General features: G+C 31.6%; 3 protein-coding genes across 4 annotated transcripts; 2 read left to right on the top strand and 1 right to left on the bottom strand.

Moving 5' to 3' along the window:
- The first annotated feature begins 4,572 nt into the window (after positions 1–4,572).
- LOC108840669 (brassinosteroid-responsive RING protein 1) lies at positions 4,573–5,346 on the top strand. The gene has a single exon (XM_018613496.2). It carries the CDS (start codon positions 4,890–4,892, stop codon positions 5,268–5,270), a length of 381 nt encoding a protein of 126 aa, XP_018468998.2. The 5' UTR covers positions 4,573–4,889; the 3' UTR covers positions 5,271–5,346.
- A 7,441-nt stretch (positions 5,347–12,787) lies between these two features.
- LOC108825365 (acyl-CoA hydrolase 1) lies at positions 12,788–16,023 on the top strand. 2 transcript variants are annotated; one of them, XM_018598665.2, is made up of 17 exons: positions 12,788–12,929; positions 12,992–13,084; positions 13,159–13,229; positions 13,291–13,369; positions 13,467–13,513; positions 13,598–13,714; positions 13,792–13,869; positions 13,983–14,070; positions 14,135–14,247; positions 14,320–14,382; positions 14,453–14,508; positions 14,592–14,699; positions 14,787–14,843; positions 15,051–15,152; positions 15,244–15,292; positions 15,566–15,634; positions 15,786–16,023. In XM_018598665.2, the coding sequence occupies exons 1-17, from the start codon at positions 12,803–12,805 to the stop codon at positions 15,861–15,863; spliced, it is 1,395 nt and encodes a 464-aa protein (XP_018454167.2). In that variant the 5' UTR covers positions 12,788–12,802; the 3' UTR covers positions 15,864–16,023. The 2 variants fall into 2 exon arrangements, with proteins under 2 accessions (XP_018454167.2, XP_056855346.1); XM_056999366.1 differs by having other exon boundaries at positions 12,862–12,929; positions 12,995–13,084.
- A 231-nt stretch (positions 16,024–16,254) lies between these two features.
- LOC108839067 (BON1-associated protein 2-like) lies at positions 16,255–16,797 on the bottom strand. The gene has a single exon (XM_018611906.1). The coding sequence runs from the start codon at positions 16,795–16,797 to the stop codon at positions 16,255–16,257; it is 543 nt and encodes a 180-aa protein (XP_018467408.1).
- Between the last annotated feature and the right edge of the window lie 2,603 nt (positions 16,798–19,400).

The raw sequence follows: 19,400 nt of genomic DNA, 5'->3' as shown, positions 1-19,400 counted from the left end.
TTTTCATTCTAAACCCCAAATTCTTATAATCTCAATCATTAAATAGTTTTTCATGATTAAAATAATCGAATCACATGCATCAAGTCTGAAAATCAATCATATTAAAACACAAATACATCAATCGGATACATTTTTCGTCATCACTAGAAACATCATCATTTTCATTAAACTCGTCTTCAATGGCTTCGTCTGTGCCATCATCGGTAAGATCTTCGTACTCATGATTATGCGGATCAATGAGAAGAATGTCATCAAGTTGTTGTTCAGGTTCCTCGACTTCATTTATCTGTTCTTCTTGCAATGGTGGTTCTTCTCCACTAATGATTTGTCCTCGAGGTGTAACTTTGATCACGGATAACCAATTTATTCCCGATTCTCTCATCCGAGGGTATGCAAGGTAGCTAACTTGATCTGTTTGTGAAGCTAAGATGAAATGCTCGAATTTGTTGTACCTGAAAAAATAAAGAAAACATAGAAGTAAGCTTATTCTGCTCATGTATGCCAAATAAAGAATTTGTTGTACCTTCGTCCACCATTGACATCAACTACACCGAATTTGTTAAATCGAACACCTCTGTTGACGACGGAGTCGAACCACTCACATTTGAAGAGGACGCATTTCAGCTTCAATATCCCTGGAAATTCCACTTCAATAATCTCTGTCAAGATACCGTAGAAATCGGTTTCCCCTTTCACACATATTCCACGTAAAACATTTCCTCATAAAGAAGACGCGAATTTACGTTGTGTTTACGAGGAAACTCTATTTCCTCATTTCCTCGTAAAGATGATGCAAGATTTACGTTGTTTTAACGAGGAAATGTTTTCTTCGTTACTTTACTAGGAAATAACGACGTTTTATTCTTTCTTTGTAATTTCCTCATAAAGTCGACGTAATTTTACGAGGATTTTATTCCCTCGTTAATTTTCCTCGCCAAAGTGCTGTTTTCTTGTAGTGCCCCTTGTAATCAGAACTTTATTTTTTAAGTTGAATAAAAATATAAGAAATATATATGTTTACTTACATCACTTAATGATTGAAACAAACTTGGCCTATTGGTACAACTTATTCCCCGTTTCCTCCCAGACATCTCAGGTTCGAAGCCTTGTAGATGTGTATATTTTTATTTTTTTTATTTCTTTCCAACGACATGATGTCATCGCAGTTACCGAAGAGTTTCTTCCAAATGACATCATTATTTCAGTTACCGAAGTGTTTCTTTTAAACGGCTTCAATAATTGAAAGTTTCTTTTTCCAAACGACGTCATCGTAATCGAAGCGTCCATTTTTTTCCTATAAGTAGAAGGGACGGTATCAGATCTCTTATTCACTTCATTTCTTCTGTTTCATCCTTTTGCAATATAAGTTAGTTCTCGATTATTCTCATCTTCTATTCAATATAAATTTTGAGTTTCCTCTATATCTGTTGTATCCTATCATCATGGTTTCGATTTAACATCCTGGTTTCGATTTTGTTGCAGCATCAAGTTTCAATGGAAGGCTCAAAAAGATGATGAAACGTCCTATAGAGGCGGTTTACAGATCAGATGCTGCTGAAGGTTACTCCAAAGGAAAGAAGGAAACCGTGGAGCACTACAGGGCTCTTCTTTGTTTGTCCAACGAACACAAGCTTTCTGAAAATGAATGGAATGAGGCATCTAGCAAAGCAAATGCCATTGCTGCCCAGATTGAGTTGCTTGACGAGATTATCAATGCTGATGGAAAGTTTGATTTCATTGCTCGTTTGGAAAAACTACAAGAAGAGTACATGGAAGCACAAGGAATACTTGGTGATGTGAAGATCAAAGTTCCTGATTGGTTTAAGCTTGAGGAACAGTGGATGTTAGATGAATAATCTCATGTTATCATCTTCTACTTTTATGTTTTAAGAACCCACATCATGTTTTATTTTGTTTCTTCTTTTTAATTTGGATTAGTACTTTTATGATTTAAAATATATTATTTTGTTTCTTTCTGGTATTGTGTTTCAGTCAAAAAAAAATTACATGGCTAATGATCTTGTATTTGCGTAATCTCATTTTCTTATTCGTTTCTAGAAAGCCATCCTGAATATCACAAATGACATCCAGATTCGTTTCTGGAAAGCCATCCTGAATATCACAAACGATATCCAAATTATATAAATCCATCGTTTGTGACTAGATAAGTTCACATTTTCTTTACATATCGAATATCACAGTGTTTCTCTATGGTATTGTGTTTCAGTCAAAACAAAGATTTAGATGGCTAATAATCTTGTATCTGGGTAATCTCATTTTCTTATTCGTTTTTGGAAAGTCATCCTTAATATCACAAACGATATCGAGATTATATAAATCCACCGTTTGTGAATAGATAAGATCACATTTCTTTGGAGAATATCCACCATAGCCTAGCGGCTAATCCTCAACTCTTAATCAACTTGTATCTCACAATAACTCGTGTTCGATACCCTTTGCGAATACACAAATTTTCTTTGTTTTTAATTTTAAATATAAATAAGTTATATCCGTTTGATTATATCACTTGGCAAGTATAACACCTTTGGTTCAGCAGTTGCACACTTTGATTCAATTTCAGAAAATTCACGAGTTCGATCCCTTGCTCTTTTACTGTTTTTTCCTTTTTTTAAGCAATGGCTTAGTAGTTTTAAATTTTCTGTAAGCCCATCCTGAATACGACAAATGATATCTATATAATATAAATCTATCTTTTTGAATAGATAAGATCACATATCTTTACATATCAAATATCCACCATAGCCTAGCGGCTAATCCTCTATTCTTAGTCAACTTGTATCGCACAGTAACCCGTGTTCGATACGCTTTGCGAACACACAAATTTTCTTTTCTTTGTTTTTAATCAAATATAAATAAGTTATAACGGTTTGATTATATCACTTGGCAAGTATAACTTAGATTAAAATCAATTAAACCCGATTGTGATGTTGCCACCATGGAATCATTTACTTCATATATGTGGCATGTATTAACATAAACGTTGTGTAGTTATTGACACATTCTGATACATAGAATGGTTTTCACTATATTAGTGTAAACTTCGGATAGCCGAGAAACTTTTCTATATTATATGCCGCAGACACACGCCAAAGTTACTTTAGCCCATTGGTCTATCGTCTCTTCTTCTGTAAAAAGTGCAGGGTTCAAAGAAATCCAACCGCATAATTCTTTTTTTTTGCTTGTAGCTGGTGATTGCGCGCACATTACTATAAATCTATTTGCGTGATCTTTTCTTTTGTAGAAATTTTCTGTTTTATTTCTGAAAAAGTATCTGTTGTGGAAATGACCTCAATGACGTCAGTATCTCGTTGTATGAACCATTGAACCATTGTTTTATTTCTGGAAATGACCTCAATGACCTCAGTATTCCCTTACGTAACGATTTGTGTAATATCCCGAATTGTGATATGTGAAAATGTTTAAGAGAATTGATTTGACTGCCTATAACACTAAAATTGACTTACCTTTTCCGTCACACATCCGTTTAGAACTCCAGAGTTAAGCGTGCTTGGGCTGGAGTAGTGAAAGGATGAGTGACCTATCGAGAAGTGATTTGCAATACCGTGCCAGTGAGGCCAAAGCGCGTGGTAAACAATGATTTCGAGCCTTTGGAAAATTAACGACCGACCGTCGGATGGGATGGGGCTCACGGGCCGAGAAATCGGGCATGGGTATCCCACTAGCCGTGGACGGGTCGTGGCGTTACAAGTGGTATCAGTTCTGGTTAGCCGTCTGAGTTCTGACCTGAGAGGCGTCTTGAGACCTGTCGTGGAACGTAACAAGGACGTTGTGTTTTTTGAGAGGGGGTGAATTGTAACATCCCGAGTTGTGATATGTGAAAAGGTTTAAGAGAATTGATTTGGCTACCTATGTCACTAAAGTTAACTTACCTTTTTCGTCACACATCCGTTTAGAACTCCAGAATTAAGCGTGCTTGGATTGGAGTAGTAAAAGGATGAATGACCTATCGGAAAGTGATTCGCGATCACCGTGCGAGTGATGCCAAGGCACAAGAAAAAATCGGATGGTGATTGTAGGATCAGTAAACAATGATTTCAAATCTTTGGAAAACTAATGTCAAACTGTCGGATGTGATGGAATCTACATGCCGAGAGAACGGACGTGGATGGTCTATTAGCCGTGGGCGGGTCGGAACGTTACAATTTGGTTCCTAGCCGAGACGTGAAGTATTGTATTATGTGACTTCTGAAATGAATTATTTGTTTTCTATCTCCGTTACGTTCTTTGGTACATGCTTACAAAGTTACAATAATTGATGGACCTGTTATTTTATTATCTAATTTAAAGACAAAGTTTGTAGTACTCTTACGATTTACGCCGTTAATAGTGAGTCAACAGATTATATATTTTAGCAGTAATTAAATAAAAAACTAAATAAATAAGTAAAGCTAAAGAAACTAGTGATCTAGCCTTCTATATACGCAGGAAAAAGTATTTGTGATATGATCTCTCTGATTTAAATATATTATGTATATACTTTGCTTTTGCTTCTAAGTCATGTTTTTCAATTACGTGAACTTCTCTTTTTAACTTTTGATCTTTAATTTGGTTTTCTTGGCCATCACCAACCAATCATACACCATGTATCTATTATCTTGTTCGTCCATGATTGATCGTTCTCCGTCACAGCCAGTAGCTTTATCTATTTAACGTACGTTTCAATCATCTCTTCTCTAAATCCAGCCCTAGCTCGGCGATCTATTCTACGCTAACACCTAATTGTAATTAGCTATCATAGTAGAAACCAACCATATAAATAGCTTTATATATGCTTCCAAAAATTTTCCTTCTTTATTTCTCCAAATTTGTTGAAAAAAATTCTTAAACCACTCTAAAGAAAAGGAAAGATGGGCCTTTCTTACGGCAGCATCGGAGTTATTATCGTTGGAGTAATTCTGAATGATCTTATGAAAGAGGTTTGTTCTTTTCTTGACCTATCTCGTTTGTGTAGTCTTTATTCGTCGGAATCTTCGGGAAGCATAAATAAGATTCCGATGGATGATATACTTCCAGCTACGAAATTTGAGGATATGTCACGGGTGAATCCGCCGGAGAGCTGTCGGATATGTCAAGATGAGTTCGATAGTGCTGAAAAAGTCCGGTCTTTGAGGAATTGCGCTCATGTTTTTCACAAGACGTGTATTGACCGTTGGATCCATGAAGACAAGATGACTTGTCCTTTGTGTAGGACCCTAATCATCCCTGATTTCTATTTCTTTCGCTTGTAAATTTTAAAAGAGATACAACAATCGTTTTAAAAACTATTTTTGGATACATTCTTTTTGGTAAATATTTTTAGCATCATTACATCCTATTCTCTATTATACCATCCAGAAAATATGGTATTCTAGTAAGAGTAATTCCAAAGTAACACCAAGAGCCTATATTTAATGTTGAATGCTTTCCAATGGAACTACAATTATGACATCAAAATATATGTTTTGGTATTTTATGAATAGTATATTTGCTGTAACATTATTCACAATAAAAACATCAATTAATATTTTATTTAATAACATAATTATATTAGTGATTATTAATTAATTAAAATTTTAAATAAAAAAAAATATTTTGTATATGTTATTTTACTAATAATTTTCGCCGCGGCTACAGTTTCTATTTTCACACTACAAAAAATATGTACATTGTTAGCGCGAGAAATATAATATACTAGATGTTTGGTAGCGAATTCATGAATGGTATCTATGTGGCAGCCATCATAGATACCCTATTTATGATAGCAGTTTTTTAAATGCTACGAAATGTGTAGATATGATAGCAATATTCAAATGATAATATTAACTTAACTATAGCACTACCATTTTGCTACAAATTGATTATGATTCATATGTTCGTACTATGATATGTCATTCTATAGTAAAATTAATTATAACTAAAAATAAAATAATTGGAAATTAAATCGATTTTTTATAATTGAAAATAAAATAATTTTATTTATAATTAAAATTGATTTACAAATTTATTCCGGTTTACCAAACTAAACCAGAAATTAAAAATAAAATCAAACCACTACAATTTCTCTATCTCGGTTTACACTAAACTAAATTAAAAAAAAAACTAAACCTAAAAAAAAAAGACTCCAGCCGCCTTGATGTTTTGTCTTCTCCAGCCTCTGGCTCTGTCTTCTCTCCGACCTCCTCTTCGCCTCCGGATCTGTTCTCTCCGCCTCAACCTTAACCAAAGAACAATCCAAAGTAGCAGACTTTAACAACTACAAATCTCACTAAATCCAACAATGTTACGAGATGAAGATAAGTAAAAAGACGTGAGGGGAGGGGGAAGAGAGACCTTGGTCTGTGGCAGTTCGGTGATGGAACAAAAGAGAGACCTCCAGTTACCTCGTCTCGTCAGGCCTCTTGTGCTTCCTCCAACTTCATTTATCAAAAAAACAAATGAAAATCAGATTCAAGGAGAGAGAGAGAGAGAGAGAGAGAGAGAGAGAGAGAGAGAGAGAGAGAGAGAGAGAGAGAGAGAGAGAGAGAGAGAGAGAGAGAGAGCGAACGATGGTGGATGGGGAAGATTGCGATGGTGGTGGCGAGTGAATGAGCGGGAGGAGAGATACATGGCGATGGTGGTGGTGGTGGTGGTGGTGGTGAGGAGGTCAAACGTGATGGATTGGAGGAGAAGGAGGCGTCACATAGAGAGAGATTTGTGTGTTAGGTTAAGAATTGTTATCCATATAGTAAAGAAACTGATCAATGAGAAAGAATGTGGATGATAACCAAACGATGGATTCATAACCCTTGGATTAAAATATTTGATGGATTTGTAACCCTTGGATTAAAACAATTGAAGGTTAGTGATTTATTTTTTATGGTTTAAGTATATGTATATTGAACTGTATTTTTTTTGATAAAATATTAAACTTGTATGTTTGATATAAAGTTGAAAAGTTTTAAATTTAGATTTTATAGTTATAAAAGAAAACTATGATTAAAAGTAAAGTTTAGTTTTATGATTTAAGATTTGAATGTCGGAATATGAGATTTATGGTATGATTTCAGATTTTGAATTAGAGTATGAAAATATTAAATTTTAATATTAGGTTTAAGATTTGTAGTTAAATTTTTAAAATTTTAGTTTTGAAGTTTATATTTAGAGTATTTCATGTATAGTAAAGTTTAGTGTATATGAAATATAAAGTTTTGAGTAAGAGGATTTGGGTTGAAGATAAAATCTAAAAGTAAAGTTTAGTGTTTTAAATTTTAAAATATAAGATTTGATGTTTAGATTTAAGATTTGGGGTATAGGATTTATGTTTATAATTTAGGGTTTGGAATATAGTATTTGGGGTTTAAACTATGATATATGAAATTAAACTATGAATTTAAATTTAAAATTTAAGTTAAATTATGAAAAAGAATAGAGTTTGAAGGATTATATTTAGGGCTTAGGGTTTAAAAGCATTTTAGGGTTTAGGGTTTTAAGCATGTACAAAAAAACCGTGGCATTTCGTGGCTATTTTATAAAGAGCTACAAAACAATTTCGTAGCTAAATCGTAGTAGAATATTCTTTATAAATTGTCTTTTTTTGTTCTTCAACCTTTGATGATTTGTTTTGTAAATAATTTTTCTTACTTATATCTTATTTCAAATTCAAATTTTGTACTTTGTAATTTAAGTTTAAAGTTTTAATTTTGAATGTAATAAGTTGATATTTATTTTAAGAATTGATATTTAAGTTTGGAAATATTATATTAATATCAAGATTATCATTTTGGTCATCATTTTAAAAATTTGTATGTTTACACAGAATGTATTATTTATGTTTGAAGTTATGATTTAGGATATATAGATTGATTAAAGATTAAGGATATGTGGTTAGGAGATTATATATAGCTTAAGATTAAAAAGATTAAATTTTAAGTTTAATTTTAAGATTTGAAATTATAATATAAAAATAATAGAGTTTTAAGGATTATGTTTAGAGTTTAGGGTTTAATACCACGTTTAAGGTTTAGGGGTTCAAATAGCTTTTTTTAGCATTATAAAAATGCTATTATAAGTCTTTCATAGTTTTATTAAGCCGCTTAAATAATATTTTTGGCGCTTAAATCTAAATTTCCGCTAAGTATTGGTGAAACCGGAAATTTTATTTTCCCGCTCAGGTAATTTTTAAAATAGCATTAATTAAGTGCTATTTTAAGTTTTTCTCTATCATAACTTTTATCTAATGCTATTATATAATACGGAAATTTATAAATCATCTACGATAGAATGTGCTATCGATGTAGAATTTTTTTGTAGTGTCAGTTTCCATCAATTTCAGATCTGGTAGATGGATCTCTGCGAAATCTGACCCACAACACTTCTTCTTCTATTAGGGTTATGATGTATTATCCAAAGGACTTATATGGTGTCTCAAAAACCCCGACCACATCTTAATTTATTAACTAAATTTAAGTACTACATTCTACGATTTGGCGGGAAATAAAACTTACCGGTAACAAAGGTATACCGGAACGAAGATAGCCGGTCACTGTCGCATGTGTGGGGAGGCAAAACTCTTGGGCTGCAACAAATTTTGGGGTCGCTTTCTAAAGGTTTCAACATAAGTTTTTGGGTCAAAATCCTTTAAGATTATGGGTCAAAAGGCCAAAAAAATCATAGATTATTTCTCTTTTCAATTGGTATGCAACCCACAAATTAAAACTTGTTGTGATCCAAGCCCATAATTAAAAACTTCTCGTGACCCACTCATTTAACGGACTCGTAGTAACAATCCACAAATATACACAAACCAACAACCCATTACACGAACACCCCAACAGGGACAAACCAATAGTATTGAATAAAATATATGTAAATTATATATTGTTACAAATTTTTGCATAGAACATATAACTATTTTGCTAAAATTTTTAAACATCCCCTAGACTATATCTGAGAAGTGATTTTGACATGTATGATCACCACATTCATTCTCACTAAATAAAGATGACATGGCACTATAAATAGATGACATGGCTTTTATAAAAAGTGACATGGCAATAATTTTTAGATATGGTAATGACTAATAACTTGTATATCGTCATTAATAAAAACTACCATATAAATATTTATTTTTGATAAAACTATTAAAATATATTAATAACTCATATATCACTATTAAATTAATATATATATATAAGTAATATTATATATAAATATATATCAGATAATGAAAACGAGCTAAATAGGATTACAAATATAATTTTTACATTAAATTATATATAATATTTGTATAAATATATATATTTTACCAAAATTAATTGTAAATGTACACCAACAAATACAAAACTAATGTAGCACTAATCAATTTTTTTTGATAGTTAAATGATTAAAAATTTAAAAAGAGGGTTCTCTCTCTACTTTTAGAGAGAGATATTTTCTCTCGAATCATTCTTTTTACCTCATCTCTATCCTTCAGAAGGATGATTCGAATCCCTCTACTTTTGTTTGTAAAATAAGTTCGATCTCTAGATCGAATATGTTTTCCGGTTTGCGGATTTATTTTTTTGCTTTAGGCGAGTTTGTTTTCGTTTGGCGATTGTCTTTATCGTTAGGCGACTTTTGATGTGTTTTTAAAGCTTCCTCCTTCTTTGAGTTCATATGTATCCCGATAGATCTCTAAGAAACTTTCTCACTTTGGTAGAAAGTTTGGTTCTTGATTTTGGATAGGTATCAATCTTTGCTATAGCTTAGGCGGAGTCTCCCAAAAGATCAAGATCTGAGATGTGTTTAAGCTCTGAAGATTTGAAGCAGTTCCAGATGAGGCGGAGCTTCCAATATAGGAAAGTGTTCCGACAAGGTGCTGTATTCGTTTCTCTCTGAAACTTTTCTTGGAATAACCTCTAGCAAGTGATGAAGAGTTTCACGGTGAATCGATGGCGATTAGAAGAAGGAGCAGCGTACAATCAATACAAACAAAGTAAGAAGGGAGTTTGATGGCTTCTCGTTCGGTGATGAGCTCCGGTGGCGCAATCTCTCTCTTTGCTTCTGAAGAGACGAAGCCACGCAAGCATAACGTGTCAAACATGCAGCAACCCTAATCTTATGCGCTTGGGCTTTCTGTTGGGCTGAATGTAATAATTTTAAGTTTGTATGCTTGTATATTTGGCTTGTTGGGTTTCAATAATAGAAAGTTGACAAAAAAATGATTAAAAATTTATTTAATTTTCTCTGTTCATATAAGGTTAATTAATAAATTGATTTCTAAGTTTAACATATTTTAACCAAGATAAACAAAATTTCAAAATTATCAGACTTTATACATATATATATATATATATATATTAAATATAAGACTCTCTCCGTTTCTTTTTATTTGATGTTTTAGGACTAACACACAAATTAAGAATAAATATACTTTTGTTAAAATCAATTGAGTACAACAAAAAGTAACTAAAAATAATCATTAATATTCTAATCAAATAATACATGTGTACATGTGATGTCTTATTTGAGAAGTGATTTGTACATGTGTCATCACTATAATTACTCTCAACAAAAAATGATGACATCGCTTAAAAGAAATATGATCGATGTCTCGATCTAATTGTGACATGTAAAATTTTCTATATTAAGATTTATATTTTTGGTAAGATTTCTTAAATATGCTAATGATTATTTTTTATATACGGATTCATATTTTGACAAAGTTTTGTAATATAGTAATAACTAATAAATTTTATATCAAAAATATTATTTTTCTACAAGTATCCATTTTGGTAAGATTTTAGGAATATAATAATACAAATAACTTTTCTATATCTATTAAAATTATATAATTATATAAATATATAATAATTACGAATTCAATTTTTTCATCAATTTATGAATCCTATTTTTATTATCAAAATAAGTGTAGTTATAATTATATATTTATCAACTTATATATGTTATTTATATTAATGTATATATTTATTAGAACTAATTTAAAATAAAAGTTAACTGAATAAAATATAATATGAATAAAATGACTCTATAAATTTTTAATTATTATTATTACAATTTAAATAGAATAAAATTAAAAATTTAAAGTAAACTTGAATAAATCAAACTAGAAAAAGTACATTATGTTTTACTTTTTAATTAATAAAATTTAAATTTAAATAATGAAAATTAAAATTTTGTTTATATAAAAATATTTTTAAATTTTTTATATCTGCGCATTACATGGGAAAGCTCCTAGTAATAAATACAACGGTAGAGTTATCAAAACCAAAACAGACACTTTTATCGGAAAGGTGCATATTTCAACATGAACATTACCCGTCGTGCTTAGTCCTTCACGAATTTTATAATAGTGCGTATTCTATACTGAACTACACAAAAACTTAAAAATACTATATGAACTTCAAGTGTTGTGTCATTTCCTTCATGAACTTTATAGTAGTGCATATTTCATACTGAACTAAACAAAAAACCAAAAATACTACACGAACTCTCAAAATTGTGCTTATATATATTAATCATCAAATGTGTTATTAAACCATTAATTTATCAAATGACGTTATTTTTGATAAATTATGAAATTTAAAATTTAAAAATACTACATAAGCTTTTAAAATTATGTTTATATATATTGACCATCAAAGATATTAGTCATCCGTTAATCTATTAAAAATTACGTCATTTTAGATAAATTCTGTAAAATTAAAAGTTATTTTTTGGAAGGTTCGAACTCTTATACTGGTGGAAAAAAATTGTTAAACTATATGAATTTATAACCTAAAACCAATTGGTGATAAGTGGATTAGTACATCTATCGTATATATTATTTATGATCTCTTCCAACTACGGATGTGAGACACTTTGTGTCTAATAGTAAGAATATATTAACTGGTAGATCAAATAAGGTACTTTTTGTACAAATTTGTAAACATTAATTGATATTTAAGTTTTAATTTAATCAAATAAATGTTATCAAATTTTTATTGTTCAGTTTTATCAAATAAATTTAAATTTATTTATTTTTTAAATTTAAATTTAAAATCATTATTTTATAAATTTAAACAAATTATTATTAATTTAAATATTTACTTTATAGTATTACTAAAACTGAAATATACTATAGAAATTTGTGTTATTTTTCCTTTAGATCATAGGCAAACGGGGCTGTTTTGATAAATTATGTAAAATTTAAAATTTTAAAATAATACATAAACTTTAAAATTTGTGTTTATATATATTGATCGTCAAATATATTAATCATCTTTATTTATCAGAATGATGCAATTTTGCTAAATTCTATAAAATTAAAAATTAATATATAACACAATTTTGAAAGTTTATGTAGAATTTTAAATTTTTAAATTTTATATAACTTATCAATATCAACTTATGATAAATTAATAGTTGAATAACATATATATACAAAGCACGATTTTGAGAGTTCATATAGTATTTTTGGATTTTTGTTTAGTTCAATATGAAATATGCACTACTATAAGTTCGGGAAGGATATAGCACAATACGTGAAGTTCATATAGTATTTTTAAGTTTTTATATAGTTTAGTATAGAATACGCAGTACTATAAAGTTTGGGAAGGAATAGACACGACAGGTAAAGTTTATGTTGAAATACGCACTTTTTCCCACTTTTATCTTCCTCCTCATCCCATAATTAAATTCGGAATATTTTCTAGATGGGCTTTGAGATTCAAGGCAGATGAAAGTAGTCCATGTTGTTGTTAAAAAAAAAAAAGTAGTCCATGTTGTAAGTTTTGAGACCACTATAATCTTAATTAACACGTTTATGCGCACACTAATCTACAGTACACCCAAGGAAGGGTACACGATAATCTTAAATCCATATCCGACGATTGATTTGACTTTTTATTTATTTGTCAACGTGTCCATGGACACTGAATCATCATCATCAGGTTAGTGTATCTCACAGATCTCATAACTCGTCGAAAATTGAAGTTTGGTTTGGCTTTTACAGTAGTGGAGTTCCTTGGGAAGGTGCCACTGTTGCATCGGTTAACTTCTTCTTCTCTGAAGAAAATCGCCCAAGTCCTTGTCTTCAAGCGTTACGGTAAAAGATTCTCCGATTTCAATCATCAATTTGATTGGTGATTTTATTGAGCAATTATATATGTGTTTTCGCAGAGAGAGGAGATTATGTAGTTCGTAGAGATGATGAGGAGATGGAGGGAGTCTATTTTGTCTTGGAAGGACAGGTTTGATCCGTTACTTTTGTTGTGTGAAGAAGATAAGACCAACTGTGTTTTTGTTTTTCAGGCTCAGGTTCTTGGATCTGTCGGAGAAGAGGAGAACTGCTCGGAGTTCCTCTTGAAACCATTTGATTTCTTTGGCCGTGGTGAGAGGAGGATGATTATTTTCTTCCATTACTGGGCCTGTCTCTGTTCTTTGTAGCATCCATTATTTAGTTTTGCCTCTTTTCCATTCATACACAGGCATTTTTGGGAATGTTTACGCAGTCGATGTTGTTGCTGTCACACAGGTATTTTATCTCTTCTTTAACCCCCAAAAAAACAAAAAGAAAACTGCTGCTTTGGTAATGTTTTTTTTTTTTTTTATGCCTCAGCTCACCTGCCTACTCTTGACTTCTGAACATTGTCATTTGCTTGAGACAAAGGCAATCTGTGATTCAGATAACGAACGCCCTCTCCTGGAACGCATTTTGTATATGGATCCATTGGATGTAACCTCCTAAATGCCCTTTCACCTTTTACCCACTTTTTCTACATATATAATATTTCTTTCTCTTCTTTCTTGTAGTTGAATGTATTCAGGGGCTTCACTCTACCCAATGCTCCTGCCCTTGGAAAGGTCTTCGGTGGGCAATTTGTTGCACAGGTATTTATTTTGACTTATGTATTGATTGATTCATATATTGCTTTGTTTATGTGCGGCTATCTATAGACATGACTAATATTCCTTGTTTACACAAACTACCTACACATTGGCAGGCACTTGCCGCATCCTCAAAAACTGTTGAATTTTTGAAGATAGTCCATAGTTTACATGCCTGTTTCCTTCTTGCTGGAGATATTAATAGTAAGGACTTTAATCTCAAAGCTAGCAATCAAAATTGCTGTTTTCTCTGAAAGTTCTCTTGCAGTTCCCATCATATATGAAGTTAGCCGCTTACGCGATGGCAACAACTTCTCCACCCGAAGAGTAGATGCAAGACAGAAAGGAAAAACCATGTTCACCTTGTTCGCATCATTTCAGGTTTTTCATTATGCATCTCTATGGTTTATAACAACAAAGAAAACACCTTGTAACTTCTCTTGGTTATTACAGAGAGAGCAACAAGGTTTTGATCACCAGGAGTCGAACATGCCTCATATGCTACCTCCTGAAACGGTAAACATTTTCTCCTTGCTTTGAGGCTTATAACAAAATGGTTGCTTATTGCCATTTCTACCTACTGCAGCTTGTGTCAAGGGATGAAATGCTTCAACGGCGTATGACTGACCATCTGCTACCTAGGTTTTGTGCCAGAGCAATTCTTCCAAGACCTTAGATATTGTGAATCACTTTTCAACTGTGTGTTTTTTATTTTTCTATTTCAGGTATTACCGAAAAAAAGTTGCAACCCAGTACACTGCCCCATTGCCTATAGATATTCGATTTTGTGAGCCAAATTATTCTACAGAACAGACAAAGAAGTCTCCTTCAAGGTCAGCATATATAGCTGTCTAAAACCTGATTGCTAAATGTTCAACGAAAAAGCTGGCAACTGATTTCTTTAAGTCTTATCTTGCAAGATTGAAATATTGGTTTAGGGCAAGAGGAGAACTTTCTGAAGACCAGGCTTTGCACCGGTGAGCAACTCTACTTCTGTCAGTTGCTACTTTTCTTATGATCTATAGTGCTAAACATTCTAAGCAGTTCAAGTATGTTAGTATTACCAATTATTGATTCTTTGCATTGACAACTTGTGGGTGGAAAGAAATAGAGATCTACTGCAGTGTTTAAGAAAATCTGTTGATTATAACATAGGAAATTGACACTATATTGTGCATACACAGATGTGTGGTTGCATTTGCTTCAGATTTGATGTACGCCTTTATCAGTTCAGACCCTCACCGTAAAAAGGGCATGAGTGCAGTTCCTGTTAGCCTTGACCATTCGTAAGCCCTTTTCTTTTCTTTCTTTTTATTTTTGAACCCCCCCAAAAAAACTAAATTCTGAATTATTACTCTTGTTAATTACCTTTTGCAGGATGTGGTTCCACCGACCACTAAGAGCTGATGACTGGCTCCTCTTTGTGGTAAGATAATTTCATCTTCTTTTTTTTTCTGAAGAAGGAATAGCTCTTACCATTAGAAATCAGAATGCTTGTCTGAACCGTATGTATACTCATATGAAGATGCCATTGCAACGGGAACATCAACCACTAGATTAGAACAAGTTGCTTGTTTAGCTGGTATTCGTTTGGTTTATATCTCTGCTACTTATGAATTGATTTGGTTAGTGTTAAAATTAAGTAAACCGCAACACTGCGGACGAGATAAATATACATAACAACTTTGCGCTTATGCAGATGGTGAATCTAACAGCATCCCAGAGCCGTGGTTTAGCAACTGGGGAAATGTTCAACAGAAAGGGAGAGGTACGTATCCTTCTTACCCCTCATTTAAGTAGACATACTAAGAGACCAGTTGAAGAAGCTAGTTGAGTTCGCTCTCATACTCCTTTTAATCATCAATCAAATCTCCGATAATTTGTAAAAACTAAAGAGATATGGGAAATGGACTGTGCAGCTGGTGGTATCGTTGAAGCAAGAAGCTTTGCTCAAAGAAACTGTGACTAGTAAACCCATCTTGGACGCCAAGCTCTGAGTGATAATAGAAGCACCACCAGTAGGTACATAATTTTAATGATTGTTTCCCCTCCAGAAAGGTTATTCTATATTAAGACTGGTGTTTTGGTCCACAAATATTTTTTTTGTTGACGGTTTAAATTCATTTGGAGCAGTGGAAATATAAGTTTAATAAGAAATGTATTTTTTTGTCACTGTAATAAGAAATGTATATTGTTCGATTCTATGGACATTCATGTCTAAAATAGGTTTAGATATTTTATTTTATAATTAAAAAAAATATCAGTAGATCCAAAAATATGATATATACAGAATCTATTTCATTAGTTTTTTTTAGATCAATGATCAGATTTGTTACAATGGACTGATAGATAACAAACCAGATGAAACCATAACAAACCGCAAAGAAACTACCTTAACCAAAAGGGACGCAGACCGGGTTTACTAACCGGCACGATCCTGGCCGAGAAATTGACAATACCGTTCCTTTTGCCGTAATCGTCCCACAATCTATAACTCAGACACTGCAAGAAACCCTCGGGCGCATATTCTCCCGTAAAATCCTTAATTGGCACACGTGCCGTTCCCACGTGTTTATCCTTCACGCCGGATATCTCGCAGTAAACCCTAACGTACATGAAACTCTCTTTCTTCTCCGACGGCGACGGCGGTGACGAAAACTCCGTCTCTAGCTTCTCTTTCCACACCGGATGTTCCCCACAGACCTCCGTTCTCATCGCTCGGTTGCAATAGTTCCCGGCGATGTCAAAGGCAACGAATGCGTTTTTCTTCACCGGTTTTCCACCGTCGAGGAGACCCTCCGCCGATACGGCCGTGATTTCGAGTTTACGAGTCGTCATACCCTTTTGCCCTAGCACTGACTCAGAAGCAGAAGAGACAGGCCTTTCACGAGGCATTGGTTTTTCAGCAGAGAGAAGGCTTTCACGAGACATGTATGACTTGCTTTTTTTTCTTTTTTTTTGGTTGCACAAGGAACGAAGGAACTTGTTTGTATTTATATAGAGGTACAGTTTTTCCTTCTTTTTTTCAGTTAGCTTAGGATTAGGGTTGAGTTTTTTATAATTTTACAAATTACTAAATAAGTATATTATCAATTCGAGAACCATTAAAATAAATTATTTTCATGCCTTTGATATATTTAATAATTAATTAAATATTAATTTTATATACAATAAAGTTTATTTTAATAAAAAATATTTATTATGTAAACAATTTGAAAATATTCATATATTCATAAAACTATATACATGGATTTATATTTATTTTAAAAATATTTTGATGTAAATATTATTGGATCACATAATATATAATTTTGTAGATAATGATGAGAATCAAATTAATAAAATTCGTTTTAAATTTGTGAGTAATTCTATATTAACAAATCTAAATTATTTATCTATTAAGGATAATGAAGATTTTAAACGCTATAACTTTTAATGTGAGAAAAAGAAAATCGCTTTGAATATAGTATTAAAAACTAAATGTTCTCTTTTCAGTTATATAAAATTGATAATTTTTCTTGATTAATCTTTAGTTATGTGTTTTCTGTTTTATTTTAGTTTAATTTATTATTAAAAGATAATTTCAGATAACAACACAATATATATGTGTTTATATCATATTTTATTTTTCGTAATATATATTAGGTTTCAGATAATTCTTCTTATTATTGTTATTATTATTTTTAATCATTTAAATTTGTTTTTATTTTGGAGTTATTAATTTATATATTTTATTCATTAAGAGTATAAATGATATTAACCACTCTAACTTTTAACGTGAGAGCTCGAATCCAAAATTTTACTTCGCAAATAATAGTATAGATTCTGTAGATTAATAAATATTATAAATTAATAAATTTTATAGACTCCAAATTGGACAGTATAAAATATGAGACAATTCAATAAGATAATAAGACAATACATCTTTAAAAAAAACTTATGTAAATGTATAATCAAAACATAAACATAAATTCATAATTAGTAAATATAAATTTTATATACATCTTATCAATATTTTTTTCTCAGTGAAATTTATCTTTAAATTTTCTTAATATTTCTAAAATATATTCATGATTTTCTTTTTACATCAAATGGTTATTCTATCATTTAAACTAAAGATGGTTTAAGAAGAATAAAATAACCAACAAAACATAAACTCCTATGGAATGCTCTTGGGTTCATGGCCAAAGCGTTATATGTCTTGTTTCTTGTCCTTTGAGGTCATGGAATCTTTATATTGATGTTATTTTTTTATTTTTACTTAAAAATTCATTTACATTGACTGTATTTTAGATATAATCGAATAAGAACGATATAAAAATTTTGTATCTATAAAATTTAATTAATAAAAAAACTGTAAATTCAAGTTTTCATATTTTATTTAAAACATATTTAATATATAAATCTAAAAAGAATATTTCTGTAAATTAAGTGAAAGATCAAAGTTCTAACATTATTAATTTATAGAGTATTTTTATTGTATACTATAAAAAACATTTATAGTATACAATAAAAATGAAACGGGGACTGTAATTTTTCCTTTTATAATTTTTCTTGTAGTAGTGTGGAAAAAAACATTTTTTCACAAAATATGAAACGGGGTTTAAGGAAACTAAACGTGGGATCATAAAGTATGGTGGATCAGAAACCTAGACTAAACTCTAACAAAAGTGAAAAAAATACATGAGGAAAATAACTGAGTTGACCTAGTCTAATTCTAACTGTTTTATTCCGAAGTAAAGATATCTACAAAGTGGTTCGTCATATTCAAATATTCACGACCAAGAAGTATTAAATTCTATTTAGGATAGGTCTTGAAAGAAGAAGAAAGGCTGAGATGCCGCCAGACGTCTATTATTGAATTCATTCGACCCGATGATATCAATTTTGGTTACGTCCATCTAGTGCCAAAGTCAGTGAATAGATAAGTCACTAATCTCTAAAACGGACTATGTACTTTATCTGCTGGATTACGAGAGCATCTTAACAGAGATTTATATTGTATCAATCTACTTTTGTGTGATTCCTGTTGAGTCATATACTGCCAGCGTAGGGCGGAAGATTTCAAAGCGGACTCCACCTTCCCCATTCATTAGATCGAGAAGATCGCCAAGATTTCACGATCCCCTGTCAAACTTATTTCATTTCAATATTATGCCTTGAAGAGGACTCGAACCTCGACGCTTTTTAGCACAAGATTTTGAGTCTCGCGTGTCTACCATTTCACCACCAAGACATCTTGAAAGTGAATCGTATTCCATAAATGTGATATATATCTAGTACAGTGTATTGAATTTATGACAAAGATGGAGTGTTGAAATATCTATAGATCGGTCATGTCATATAGGCCCGAGTCAGACATCTAATTGCTTAGATTTGAATTATCTAGATGATGCCTTATATAGATTATATCAAAAATGGACAATCACACATATTTTCGATGCAATAGAAGTCCAACCAAAAAGATGAATAGGTCCCAAATAACGAAAAATATGTAAAAAGTAAGTTAGATTTCGCCTATTCCTAATCCTAAA

This window comes from Raphanus sativus, chromosome 2 (genome assembly GCF_000801105.2).
Source record: "Raphanus sativus cultivar WK10039 chromosome 2, ASM80110v3, whole genome shotgun sequence".
Taxonomy (NCBI): Eukaryota; Viridiplantae; Streptophyta; class Magnoliopsida; order Brassicales; family Brassicaceae; genus Raphanus; species Raphanus sativus.
This window is presented reverse-complemented; position numbering and strand designations above follow the sequence as displayed.

Excerpts from the sequence above, each read along its gene's own strand:
- LOC108840669 (XM_018613496.2), top strand. The coding sequence starts at position 4,890 with ATGGGCCTTTCTTACGGCAGCATCGGAGTTATTATCGTTGGAGTAATT.
- LOC108825365 (XM_018598665.2), top strand. The coding sequence starts at position 12,803 with ATGCGCACACTAATCTACAGTACACCCAAGGAAGGGTACACGATAATC. Across the intron at positions 13,514-13,597 it reads ATGTTGTTGCTGTCACACAG|CTCACCTGCCTACTCTTGAC; the intron begins GTATTTTATCTC and ends TTTATGCCTCAG. Across the intron at positions 14,383-14,452 it reads ATATGCTACCTCCTGAAACG|CTTGTGTCAAGGGATGAAAT; the intron begins GTAAACATTTTC and ends TACCTACTGCAG.
- LOC108839067 (XM_018611906.1), bottom strand. The coding sequence starts at position 16,797 with ATGTCTCGTGAAAGCCTTCTCTCTGCTGAAAAACCAATGCCTCGTGAA.